The sequence below is a fragment of the Castor canadensis genome, chromosome 10 (genome assembly GCF_047511655.1).
Source record: "Castor canadensis chromosome 10, mCasCan1.hap1v2, whole genome shotgun sequence".
NCBI lineage: Eukaryota > Metazoa > Chordata > Mammalia > Rodentia > Castoridae > Castor > Castor canadensis.
In genome coordinates, this window is record NC_133395.1 from 109461966 (window position 1) to 109475209 (window position 13244).

Genomic DNA, 13244 nt, shown 5'->3' on the forward strand with positions numbered 1-13244 from the left:
TGAGGTACGCCTCAAGTGACAGAGCACTTGCCTAACAAGCACAAGGCCCTGACTTGTGGAATAAGGAATAAGGAATAAGGTTTCCATTGAGAAATCTGCTGTGATTTTGATGGATTTATCTTTGTATGTTATTTGTTTTTTTCCCCTCTTACAGCCTATCTGCCCTTTTTCAGGCAGTGGCTCATCACCAGCCTACTGTCAGCCCATCTGCCTTTTTACGCTTTGTTTACTGATAATTCACGTGGAGATCAGCTCCATGCCCTTGCCCCCCACTTCTCCAACACACTCAGAGCACCCAGCCCCTTCTCTGCGTGTCCTTTTCAGTTCCTTGTTTGTTATCCAGTATTTTGAGGGTTTTTTTGTTTGTTTTGGGGTGGTTTTTTTTTGCAGAGTAGGGGTCAGACTGTGCAGGGGGCTATGCTGGTTTATCCCAGGGGTAGCTGTGGGAATACCGCATGCTACTTGCTTCCTCACCTGTTGATTTGCATCTCCCAAGCAGGTTTGGAGCCAGCATTCGGCAGCGTGGGAGCCCTCCTGTTTTTCCAGTGGAATGTGGCATGGAGAATCTTTATAAGGGCTGGGGGTTCAGAGTGTCGGAGTTTTGCTGCTTCTTGATGGTTTTTTCTGCCAAGGGTGGCTCCAGCGTCTCAGCAAGATTTTTGATTTATGGAGCTCATGCTGTCTGCTTCCTCCCTGTAGTCACCATCTTGGATCACACAATGTAACTTTTTTTTTCTCGTTCTCTACTGCTAATTTCTGAAAACCTTGTTTGATGTCATAAGAAATAATATATGTTTACAAAACTAATAGAAGTTAGCAACTCAGCACTGAAAAATTTTTGAGGGGCAGTGTACCATAAGGAAGGGGGATGTGCTGTATTTTAAGTCAGGAAATGAGAGGGGAGTCCTAGATCTGCCACTGTCTTACTTATGACTTCACAAATCACTTAACCTCTGTTTCCCTGTTTACCCAATTGCCACCAGCCTTCCAGATAATCATAGATGGACAGTCTGTGGCAGGTTGGGTCAGCAGGAAGACAGCAGAACACATCTGCTCATGATTAAGGAAGTGGTAGGAAAGCAAATCTGGTAGGAGTTGTAAAAACGATTACCTTGTCCCACCTAGATTATGTCTGGTGGTGGGTGTAATGAAGAGAAGTCTAGAGGATTTTTTTTTATTATTTTATTAGTCATATGTGCATACAAGGCTTGGGTCATTTCTCCCCCCTGCCCCTACCCCCTCCCTTACCACCCACTCCGCCCCCTCCCTCTCCCCCCCACCCCCTCAATACCCGGCAGAATCTATTTTGCCCTTATTTATTTATTTTTCTTTTTTTTATTATTCATATGTGCATACAAGGCTTGGGTCATTTCTCCCCCCTGCCCCCACCCCCTCCCTTACCACCCACTCCACCCCCTCCCTCTCCCCCCTACCCCCTCAATACCCAGCAGAAACTATTTTGCCCTTATTTCTAATTTTGTTGTAGAGAGAGTATAAGCCATAATAGGAAGGAACAAGGGTTTTTGCTGGTTGAGATAAGGATAGCTATACAGGGAGTTGACTCACATTAAAGTCACATCTACCTCTAACATACCATGGTTTATAACTGAATTTTATACAGATGGCTAAAAACATCTATTGACCAAAGATGTATTACAGTGATAGTAAAACAACACACAAAGAAAAATCCATGCCCTAAAGAGCTTCTATTAAAATGGGAGAGGCATAAACATGAAGTGTAGATTATGTCAGGTAGTAATAAATACTTTTGGAAAAAAGGGAAAAGATATAAGGAATATATGAGGACCTAAGAGTTGAAGTTTGTAATTTGATTGTCAGAGAAGGTCTCATTGAGACTAACATTTCCGTACAGACCTGAAGTAGCTATGGAAGCAAGGTATGCATACTTCTTGGAGAAAAGCCTCCAAAGAGAAGGTACTGAAAGTAAAAAAGACTTGAAGCAGGCCTTACATTACACACTCAAACCCAAAGAGCCTGAAGCAAAGTGAGCAGGACAGCAGTAGGAAATGAGGACAGTAGTTGCAGCTGGATTTTGAAAGTCTTTGTAAGTACATAGACTCTTATTCTGAAATGACTAGCCAGTAGAGAAATTTAAGCAGAGACATGATATCATCTGACTGGCCCTTTGAAAAAACCATTCTGGAATCAGTGATGAGAATAGAGGATAGGAAGAAAAGGACAAAAGCAAGGAAATGAGTTAAGAAACTATTTAAATAATAATCACTTTCCACTAGAAGTAAACTTCCACTAGCAAATGAGCTTCGGAAGGAAAGAAGTTTTTGACCATGTTGACAACCTCACATTTATAACAGTAGTTGATATACATCTAGGTCCTCAAATACTCTTTAATTAAATGAAAGGTTAATTTTTAAAATTAAGAGATTGATCAAACTGAAGAATAATGGTTGCATCTGCAGAGTTGATAAAAAGTAGTCAAATTGTGAATATATTCTGAGGGTAAAACTCACAGGATTTCCTGAGGGATTAAATATGGGGTTATGACAAAGAGAAAACAAGACAGATTCCAAGATTTGGGTTCCTGAGCAACTGGATTAGATTTCCTAGAATGGGAAGAAAGTGGGGGGAATAAGAATTTAATACTGGACATTTCCATTTTAAGGTAACTTTTAATTCCAAGTACAGTAAGTTCTGGTTCTGGGTAGGATGGAGCAAGCACGGTGCATGGCACACAGCCAGAAAGCTTCATCACAAAGATGGAATAGCATTTGAGGACTATGTGATAATAGAGAAGACCAGAATTTGAAGTGCCACCAACATGGCACTGACTGCCTATCCTTACCCTTCCAGTCTGGATAGAACACACCTCTGCTCTCTTTACTCAGCTGTTCTCTTTATCAGTATTTTGAATATGGGGATAGTTTTCCCTGGAGTGCGCTGCAGTACTCTCTTGGATATGGTATCTGTTTGTATTTCTTTGAGATTGTTTAAACTTCCTCCAGTTTTCTCTTTACATAATGCATTCCTACTGCTCTAGGAGATAAATATAGTCCAGAGAATTTATCTCTTTCACTCACTTGACTTTAATAATAAGCTAGTTTATTTTTTAAAATTTTTCCACTATTTGTCATGTTTGTGTGATTGTTTAGCAGTCATGTCCCCACCCCACCCCACCCCCACAGTATTGGGGTTTGAACTCAGTACCTCACATTTGCTAGGCAAGAACTCTGCCAATTGAGATACACCTCCAACCCTTTTTTGTTTTAGTTATTTTTTCAGATAGGGTTTTGTTCTTTTCCCTGGGCTGGTCTTAGACCTCTATCCTCTTATTTACACCTTCCACAATGATGGGATTACAGATGTGTACCACCATGACCAGCTTGTTCTCTGAGATAGGGCCTTGTTAACTTTTTTGCCTGGGTGGCCTTGAACCACAATTCTCCTGTTTCTACCTCCCTGGTACCTGGAATTACAGGCATGAGCCACTGTACCAAACCTGTGATTATAGTTTTTTTCATGACTTCATTTGCATGTAGTCATCAATTTTTTGGTCAGGTATACTAAAGTATAGTTTGATCAGCACATGCATTTGTACTACAGTCAACACATAGAAGTATTTCTTTAATTTAAAAATTGCCCTATGTCCTTTTGGGCCTTCCCTCTCTTCCTCTTCCCCCAGCCCCTAGCTGCCATTGATCTGTCTCTGAATCATGTGCCATGTAGCCTTTTAAATCTGATTTCTTTTACTTAACATAATGCATTTAAGATTAATTCATGTTATTGCTTATATCAGTGGCTCATTTTTTTTGTTGTGCTGGGTGGGGAACATTGTGGCATTTACAAAAATTCTTACAATGTATCAAATATATCATACTTGAATTCACCCCTTCTATCATTCTCCTTTATCCCCCCCACCCTCCATTCCTGGAATAGGTTCAACAGGTATCATTTTTCCATTTACATACATGTGTACACAATTTTGTACCTTATTCTCCCTCCTTTCCCCTTTCCTTTTCACCTCCCCACTCCCTCTGATACCAACCACCCCCCACCTGGGACCTGTTCCACCCTCCTCCGATTTTGTAGAAGAAAGAAAAAAGAACAAAATGACATTTTTGCTTGTTTGTGAGCTACATAGGGAATTTCTTTCTGACATTTCCATGTATGTATTTTAATCCCAATTAGTTTATCTCCTCTATTTTTCTCCATTCTGCCTTAGTCTGTTTCTTATGGTGGTTTCAGCCTGTTTACGAATTCTGTATTCATTCTTGTACAGAGAGTATATAAACCATATTCATCTTCTTAGTTTCCTTCTTTTACCCTATCCCTCTCATATGTGACCTCCCTTAGTGTGACCAGTTTTTCATAATATTGCTGCATTTGTGTTAGGTCTGTCTTCTACATATGAGAGAAAACATGCGACTTTTGGCCTTCTGAGCCTGGCTAACTTCACTTAAGATGATGTTCTCCAGTTCCATCCATTTACCTGCAAGTAACAAAATTTCATTTTCCTTTGTGGCTTAATAAAATCTCATTGTATATAAATACCACATTTTCTTATTCCATTCAGCAGTAGTGAGGCATCTTGGCTGTTTCCATAGCTTAGCTATTGTGAATAGTGCTATAAGAAACATGGTCATGCAGGTGCCTTTGTTGTAACCTGACTCACATTCCTTCGGGTATATTCCTAGGAGTGGTATTGCTGGGTCATATGACAGTTCTATTTTTAGTTTTTGCAGGAGCCTCCATACTGTTTTCTAGTGGTTGCAATAATTTACATTCCTATCAGCAGCATATGAGGGTTCCTTTTCCCCAACATCTTCACTGACATTTGTTGTTGCTTGTGTTCTTGATGGTAGCCATTCTAATAGTAGTGAGGTGAAATAGCATGGTTTTGATTTGCAATTCCTTTATGGCCAGTAATGTTGAGTATTTCTTCCTGTGTGTTTTAGCGATTTGGACTTCTTCCTTTGAAAAGTCTCTGTTCAGTTCATTTGCCCATTTCTTCATTAGGTCATTGATTTTGTGGGGAAGTTTAGTTTTTTGAGCTCCCTATATATTCTGGTTATCAGCCCTTGTCTGATGTATAGTTGGAAAAGATTTTCTCCCATTCTGTGGGCAACCTCTTCAATTTAGAAACCATTTCTTTTGTGCAGAAGCTTTTTAGTTTCATGCAGTCCCAATTTGTCAGTCCTTTCTCTTAGTTGCTGAGCCATTTGCTAAAGCTGTTTATGGTGTCTGGGAGTTTTGGTGGAGTTTTCCAGGTCTTTTAGATATAAAATCATGTTGTCTGTGAATAGGGATAGTTTGACTTTTTCCTTGCCTATTTGTACTCCTTTTATTTCTTCCTTATGTGTTATTGCTCTGGCTATGAATTCCAAGACTCTGTTGAATAGGAGTAGAAAGACTGGGCACCCTTATCTTGTTCCTGACTTTAGAGGAAATGGTTTCAGTTTTTCCCCATTAAGTATGATGTTGGCTATAGTCTTGTCAGATACAGCCTTTATTATGTTGAGGTACATTCCTTCTATTTCTAGTGTTATCAGAGGATAAAAGGATGTTGAATTTTATCAAAGGCTTTTTCTGCATCTGTTGAGATGATCAAGTGGTTATTGTCTTTGCTTCTGTTGATATGGTGTATTATATTTAATGACTTGTATATGTTGAACCATTCTTGCATCCCTGGGATGAAGCCAATGTGGTCATGGCATATGATTTTTTTGATATGCTGTTGAATTCAGTTTGCCACTGTTTTATTATTTTTGCATCTATGTTCATTAAAGATGTTGACCTATAATTCAGTTTTTTTGTTGTGTCCTTGTCTGGTTTTGGGATGAGTGTCATACTGGCTTCATAGAATGAGTTTGGCAGTATTCCTTCCCTTTCTGTTTCATGGAAAAGTTTAAGGAGTGCTGGTATTACTTCTTCCTTAAAGGTCTGGTAGAATTCAGCAGAGAATCCATCAGGTGCTAGATTTTTCTTTTGTGGTGCTTCAGTTTCATTGCATGTTATATAGATCTGTTGAGGTGATTAATGTCCTCTTGATTCAGTTTTGGATGGTCATATGTATCTAGAAGTTTGCCCATTTCTTCTAGATTTTCCACCTTATTTAATTATAGGTTCTCTGATGATTCCCTGGATTTCCTTGGTGTTCGTTGTTATCTCCCTCTTTTCATTCCAGATTTTTTTAATTTGGGCCTTTTCCCTCCTCATTTTAGTCATATTTGCCAAGGGTTTGTCAATCTTGTGTATGTTTTCAAAGAATCAATAGCTCATTATTTTTATTGCTGAGTACTATTCCAACATTTGGATATTTCACAGTTTGTCTATCCTTTAGCCAGTTGAAGGACATTTGGGTTTTTCCAATTTGGTAATTATGAATAAAAACATAATAAAAATTCACATGTAGGTGCTTATATGGGTACATTTCTCTTGTGTAAATGCCAAGAATGCACATTACTTGGTTGGTTGGCAAATACATACATTTAACTTTGTGAGAAACAGCCAGATGGTTTTCAAACTGTTTTCCAGAATTTCTGTACTATTTTGCATTACCACCAGTAGTGTATGGGACTTTCAGTTACTTTCTGCCCTTATCACCATGTTGTTTTGTCATTTTTAGAATCCATTTTAAGCTAGGAGTGATTAGGTATGTCGGTAGTCCCAGCTAAGGAGATTGAGGCAGGAGGATCTCTTGAGCCCCAAAGTTTAACCCCAGCCTAGACAACATAACAGAACTTCATCTCAAAAAGCAGTCATCTAATGGGTGTAGGGTAGTAGTATCTCATTGTGGTTTTAATTTTTGTTACCTTAATAATTAGAGCAAGCATGTTTTTATATATTTGCTGTTTGTACTTCTTATTTAGTAAAGTGTGCATATCTCTTCATCCATTTTTTTAAAATGTGTTTCTTTACTATAAGAGTTCTTTGTATGTTAAGAAATAAGTCCTTTTGCACATGTTTTGTACTGTCTCCCAATGTGTTGTGTTTTTCTTTTTTGTTACAGTGTCATTCAAAAAGAGGTTTTTAATTTTGATAAAGTCCAACTTAGTTCTTTACTATTAGAATTTCTATACCCTAAGAAATCCTTGCATCCATTAGCATCACAAGATTTTCTCCTTCTTATTTTTAAGGTATTTTATAATTGTCATCTTTAGACCTATTATCCATATTGAGTTAAATTTTATATATAGTATGAAATATAGCTACAAGGTTCATCATCTTTTAGTGGATTTATAATTATTCCAGCATCATTTGTGAGAAAAACCATGACTGAACTTCCTTGACATCATTAGCAAGACTTAATTACCATATATATATTGATCTATTTCCAAACTCTTTCTAGGTGTCCCATTGATCCATCTGTCTTTTGCCAAAGCTGTATTGTCTTGATTCCTTTACCTTTAGTATTAATCCTGCATATCTTATATTACTAATATTTGTTAAGGATTTTTGTACTTACATTCAAGGTGAATATTGGTCTGCATTTTTCTCACAGTATCTTTGTTAAATTTTGATCTTGATAGTTCTGGCTTCATTTTTTTTTTTGCATCTCATATTTTCAGGAACAGTTTTAAAAACTGGTATTATTGCTTTCTGATATGTTTGTCATTCAGATTTCTTTTTTTTTTTTTTTTTTTTTTTTTTTTTTTACGGTACTGGGGCTTGAACTCAGGGCCTATACCTGAAGCCATTCCACCAGCCCTTTTTGTGAAGGTTTTTTTTGAGATAGGGTCTCACAAACTGTTGGTCTGGGCTGGCTTCAAATCATGATTCTCCTGATCTCTGCCTCCTGAGTAGCTAGGGTTACAGGTGACAGCCACCAGCGCCCAGCCAGATTCTTTTTCTTCACACAACGCTGTACACTGAATGTTATAGTTGCTGAACTTCTGAATTTTATAGTCTTCCCTTAAAGGAATGTTGAGTTTACCTTTGGCAAGCCATTAAATCACTTTGAAATCATCTTAGTTTTGTTTTTTTGTTTGACTTTTTTGGGGAGAACAAAGAAAATTACATTTATTCAGGGCTAATTAGGATTGCTGTCAGGGGAAAACACAGATTCAGCAATTTGGAAAATGTGTTCACTCTTAATCTTTTTGATACTTGTTTTTACACTTTTTAAGAGTATGGTTCTAATGTATCCTCTTTTCAAGCTCTGGTTTCACTCTACTACTAAGGCATGGTGCTTTTGAGATTTTTTTGTGAATTCTCTGTATATTCACCAACATCTCCTTAGCCTGAGTCAAAGCATGAACCTTTCCCAACATTGTAAAATCTTATCAATAATAATAATATTAGTTCTTTTTTATAGTTTTTCTTTGCCTGACATCTTTTCACAAGCACAATGTAGCAGTTAGGAGTTTAGGAGACCCCTTATACAGAGGTGTTTCTCTTAGTAGACTGGTTTATAGGTACTAAGTCCTACAAATTTCCCTCAGCCTCCAAGCTCTTTCTTATCAGCTTCTTAAGACCCAATGCATTCTACTTTGGGCTTCCCCATCCTGCTCTGTGGTCTCAAAAGTGCTTTCCAAGAGAAAGCCAGTTTTAGGATTTACCCTGTTGTCGTTCTTCCCCATCATGTCAGGAATCACAGTGCTCTGCTACTTATCTCCTAATGTCTACGTGTTTCTTATGTTTTATTCTGTTGCCTATCTGTTTATAGTATGAAAGCATCTACCTAATCAGTTATTCCATCATGGTTCATGGGAAAGTCATAGCTTTTTTAGAAAATGAAATAAAATAAATCCTACTCTTTTATAAGGAAATCACCTCTAAAGCAAAGGAAATTGAAGAAGATTGAAGGTAAAGCTATTTGCACAAACCCAACCAGCAAAAGCAAACAGAAATGAAGGCATGTGTAATGATATCCACATTAGACAAAGTGAATTTAAAGCAAATAGCATTGAATGAGATAAATAAGAACACTTTATAGTAAAGTTTACGACTTACAATGAAGAATGTTTTTTAGTCATTGATCATTCTACATCCTCTCCATGACAGCAGAACATATCATTTTATAGCTGTGGGAAATGTAAGAGAAATATAATACAAGCAAGTGACTTGCACTGTACCTTATTCATGGTACATCAGAGAACCTATAAAACAAAGAACCTAATTTGTTCACATTTCATAAGTTATATTGAATTGGTATGTATCAAACTCTATAATAAGTACAGAATGAAATTGATGTGTTCGTAGAATATTTATTTTTAAAGTAGCCACAAAAAGAAAACCAAGTAAATTTCACATTGTAGAAATGGTACAGGTTGCAATAATGGACAACAAAACTTGAAATTAGTCATAAAAATAGAAAATAACCACTAAGAAAAACTTACCATCAAAAATATTAAAACTCTCTTTACTCTTGTGCAAGGATTTCAAAACTGAAATTTCAGAATTTCTAGAAAATGATGCTAAAGCATAGTGATCAAAACATATTAGGTTTACTAAAGCAAAGCTCTTATAAATTATTGGCCTATACTCTTAAATTACTAAACAAAGAAACTAAAGCAAATGAGTTAAACATTCATTGCAAATCATGAGAAAATAAGAGCAAAATAAATCTAAGGGAAAAAGGAGTTAAAACTAAAAGCTAGGTTGTAGTCCTGCAAGGACTAAATAAATGGTCATTAGCCCTCCCCAGTGTTAAATGTGTTACAGAGATAACATAAATGTTTGATTTTGTCACACAGTTGGACTCATAGGTAAAATATAAGAGATTCCAAAACGGACCCTCACTGTATATGGGAATTTAATATATGATAAAAGTGAAATTGTAGTTCATTGAGGAAACAATGGATTATTCACTAATATAATTTAGAGAACTAACTAGTTACTTAGTAAATCATGAAATTGTATCTCTGTTTTTGAACCAAATTAATTCCAGGTGTATTGGTGATTTAAACAAAACTGGAATAAAATGATTACTTTTATACTCAAGGTTAGGAATTCACAAACCCATAAACCATAAAGAAAAATTATAGTGATTATGATGTTACAATAAAATTTCTCTCTGAGAAAAGGGAACTCCCAATAGCTGAAAAGAAATGGAAAACATCAGGAGCCACTAAGACTTCCTTGGTCCCTGGCAGCTTTCAGGCCTAAGACTATAGAGAGTGGCTCTCAGATTCGAGCTTGTATCAGAATCACCTATGGAGTTTATTAAAATTTAGATTGCTGAACCCTGCCCAGAATTCTCCCTTCCCTTCCCTTCCCTCCCCTCCCCTCCCCTCCCCTCCCCTTCCCTTCCCTTCCCGTTCCCCTTTTCCTCCCCTTCCCTTCCCTTCCCTTCCCGTTCCCCTTTTCCTCCCCTTCCCCTTTTCCTCCCCTTCCCTTTTTCTCCCCTTCTCCTTCTTCCCCATCCCCTTCCCTTTTTCTGTCTTCTCTTGCATTTTTGTTTCTTTGGTTATTGTTATTTTTGTGAGACAGTCTCACTATATAGCCAAGGCTAGACTCCAGCTCCTTCTGACTCCATCTCCTGAGAGCTAGGATTATAAAGCTTCATGGAATTTCTTACTTAGTAGATAAGGAATGAAGATTAAGAATTGCAATATGAACAGATTTCCAGGTGATGCTGATGCTTCCATCCTGAGACAGCATGTTGAAAACCACCACTTTACAGCATTCGTAAATCTGTGGGTGGGTGTGTGGGTGTGTGTGTGTGTGTGTGTATGTGTGTGTGTTGATTACTCAATGCTATTCTTTGTAACAAGAAGTCCTAAATCAAACCGAAGTGTTGAGATGACATAAGACCTGTGCAAAGATAATCCATTCAGTGTCTGTTTAATAAATGAATGAAAGAATCCAAATGTGTCAAAAATATATGAACAGGTTAAATAATGATATAACTACTTAGTGGAATACTATTTAGCCACAAAAACCAAAGTATTTCTGTATCTGTTGATTTGAAATGATGTCCACATTAATGATTGTATTGCTATATTTTATTTTTATTTTATTTTATTTTATTATTCATATGTGCATACAAGGCTTGGGTCATTTCTCCCCCCTGCCCCCACCCCCTCCCTTATCACCCACTCTGCCCCCTCCCTCTCCCCCCCACCCCCACAATACCCAGCAGAAACTATTTTGCCCTTATTTCTAATTTTGTTGTAGACAGAGTATAAGCAGTAATAGGAAGGAACAAGGGTTTTTGCTGGTTGAGATAAGGATAGCTATACAGGGAGTTGACTCACATTAGTTTCCTGTGCGTGTGTGTTACCTTCTAGGTTAATTCTTTTTGATCTACTCTTTTCTCTAGTTCCTGGTCCCCTTTTCCTATTGGCCTCAGTTGCTTTTAAGGTATCTGCTTTAGTTTCTCTGCGTTAAGGGCAACAAATGCTAGCTAATTTTTTAGGTGTCTTACCTATCCTCACCCCTCCCTTGTTGTGTGCTCAAAGTCCAGTCCCCTTGTTGTGTTTGCCCTTGATCTAATGTCCACATATGAGGGAGAACATACGATTTTTGGTCTTTTGGGCCAGGCTAACCTCACTCAGAATGATGTTCTCCAATTCTATCCATTTACCAGCGAATGATAACATTTCATTCTTCTTCATGGCTGCATAAAATTCCGTTGTGTTGTATTGCTATATTTTAAAATGCAGTGTAGTATGCACTTGTTTAGGTTTTTAAAAGGTGCATACATGCATAAAATGTCTCCATTATGAAAGAACATTGGCTTCTCTGCAGAACTGGATTTGTTGACAGGGAAGCAACATGGGGTGGGAAGGAAAATTACATCTTACTCTATGTTCTGTTATACTTTAAAATAAAATACCTTTTTGCCACTTGCAAAAAAATTAAAAATACTTTGGCATGATAGTAACTCCATATAGATTCATTTTAAAATGAAGGAAGTAAAAAAGATGGTGAGATAGGAGGCTGTGGTCAGAGAGCAATACTTCAAACTTTGAGATCCTAAGTTTTTGGAATCTCAGTACCATGATTTAGCACTTGACTGAGTACCTGCTGTGGGAAGAGGGTGAGTGACTTGATGGAAGTAAATTTAAAGATTTTAGGTGATGCTTCTGTTGTGTCTTGTTTGAATTAGTTTATAAGCAGATTAATTTATGAATGTATATACCACAATGCCCTCAGTAGACTAAATTTTAGTTTCTGTCCTCCCTGTTATTTTAATATACAATTGTAGACCTCATAAGTCTTTCTAAAATTGGCTGACCAAAAGTGGCAATTAATTTTCCTTTGTTCTTTATAGTTTCCTTAATGAGTTTCCCTGAAAGGAAGCACTCTAAATCTTGTAGGGTCCCGTAGCTGTAATTACCACTGTTGTAACTAACTTGGGTACAAATGAAATAACAGATTGTGATTCATCAAAATAAGTCCTTTTGAAAGCCCCATGTCTTCTACTCAGAAAAACTCAGTTCCCACACAGATGACATAACAACAGTAGAGATGCATTTTGAATCCCATGACTCTGAATATTAATGTGGAAAGGTGATTTTTTTCATATGTATCTGAATTAGATATGTTTTAGAAATTAAAAGAATTACAGAGGTGCAAGACTAAAAAGAATACTGTGGTTTTTACAGTGTTTAGGAGTTCCAGTATCATCATATAATTAGTAGTCAGCTTTTAGATGAAGTGTGACCTCAGGCCATGTCATATTCTTCTGTTGATGCTTCTGTGAAATATGTTGCTGTCCTGCTTGTCTGGATCAACAATTATAAATTGGGAGGAAAACAAACAAACAAAAAAGAATAATCTCTGTATCTCTGAAGCACATAGGAGTTTTTCCCTAGGTAATTCTGATGCCTAAATTCCACAGAACACATGTAGTAGCTAATACAACTTTTAGAGGGTTGAGGCCTTTCTGAAGATCAAATATAGTAGAAACTTTGCAAATCAAAATAGTCATGTAAATGCATGATAGTTACCATTAGCATCAGGAACTGTATATGATTATTTTAAAACATTGAGCTGAAATCTTCCATGCATAAGAAAACACATTTTTCTTGGTTAGTCCTTTCAAAAACTACACACACATATAGTTGATTGTAAAGTTGTTTAGACACTAAACTTCAGCTATCAGCTAGAGGTAAAATGTAAAAACCAACTCCTCTTTGACTTTTGTTTCCAATTTTGCTCCCACTAGCACAGAAAAATAATTTGTGATGATTTAAGTTACACGTCTAAATTTCCAAACAAATTCATACATCCAAAGTAATGAATGTTGTGAAATTCACTATTCTTTGCCTTCACCAGCTCCTTCAAGGTGCTCTTTTCTCTTAGCTGTGTCTTCTTGCCTT

At 37.0% G+C, this 13244-nt stretch overlaps 1 protein-coding gene across 2 annotated transcripts in view; it reads left to right on the forward strand.

Moving 5' to 3' along the window:
* The window catches only part of Tbc1d5 (TBC1 domain family member 5), a 545741-nt gene that overhangs the window by 385480 nt on the left and 147017 nt on the right, over positions 1–13244 (forward strand). Inside the window, exon 4 of one of the 2 annotated variants that reach the window (XM_074043844.1) lies at positions 500–721. The exons of the other annotated variant lie outside the window; for it this stretch is intronic. Within the exon in view, the coding sequence (XP_073899945.1) occupies positions 500–721 (222 nt within the window). The remainder of the gene's footprint in view (positions 1–499; positions 722–13244) is intronic. 2 annotated transcript variants of the gene reach the window in all.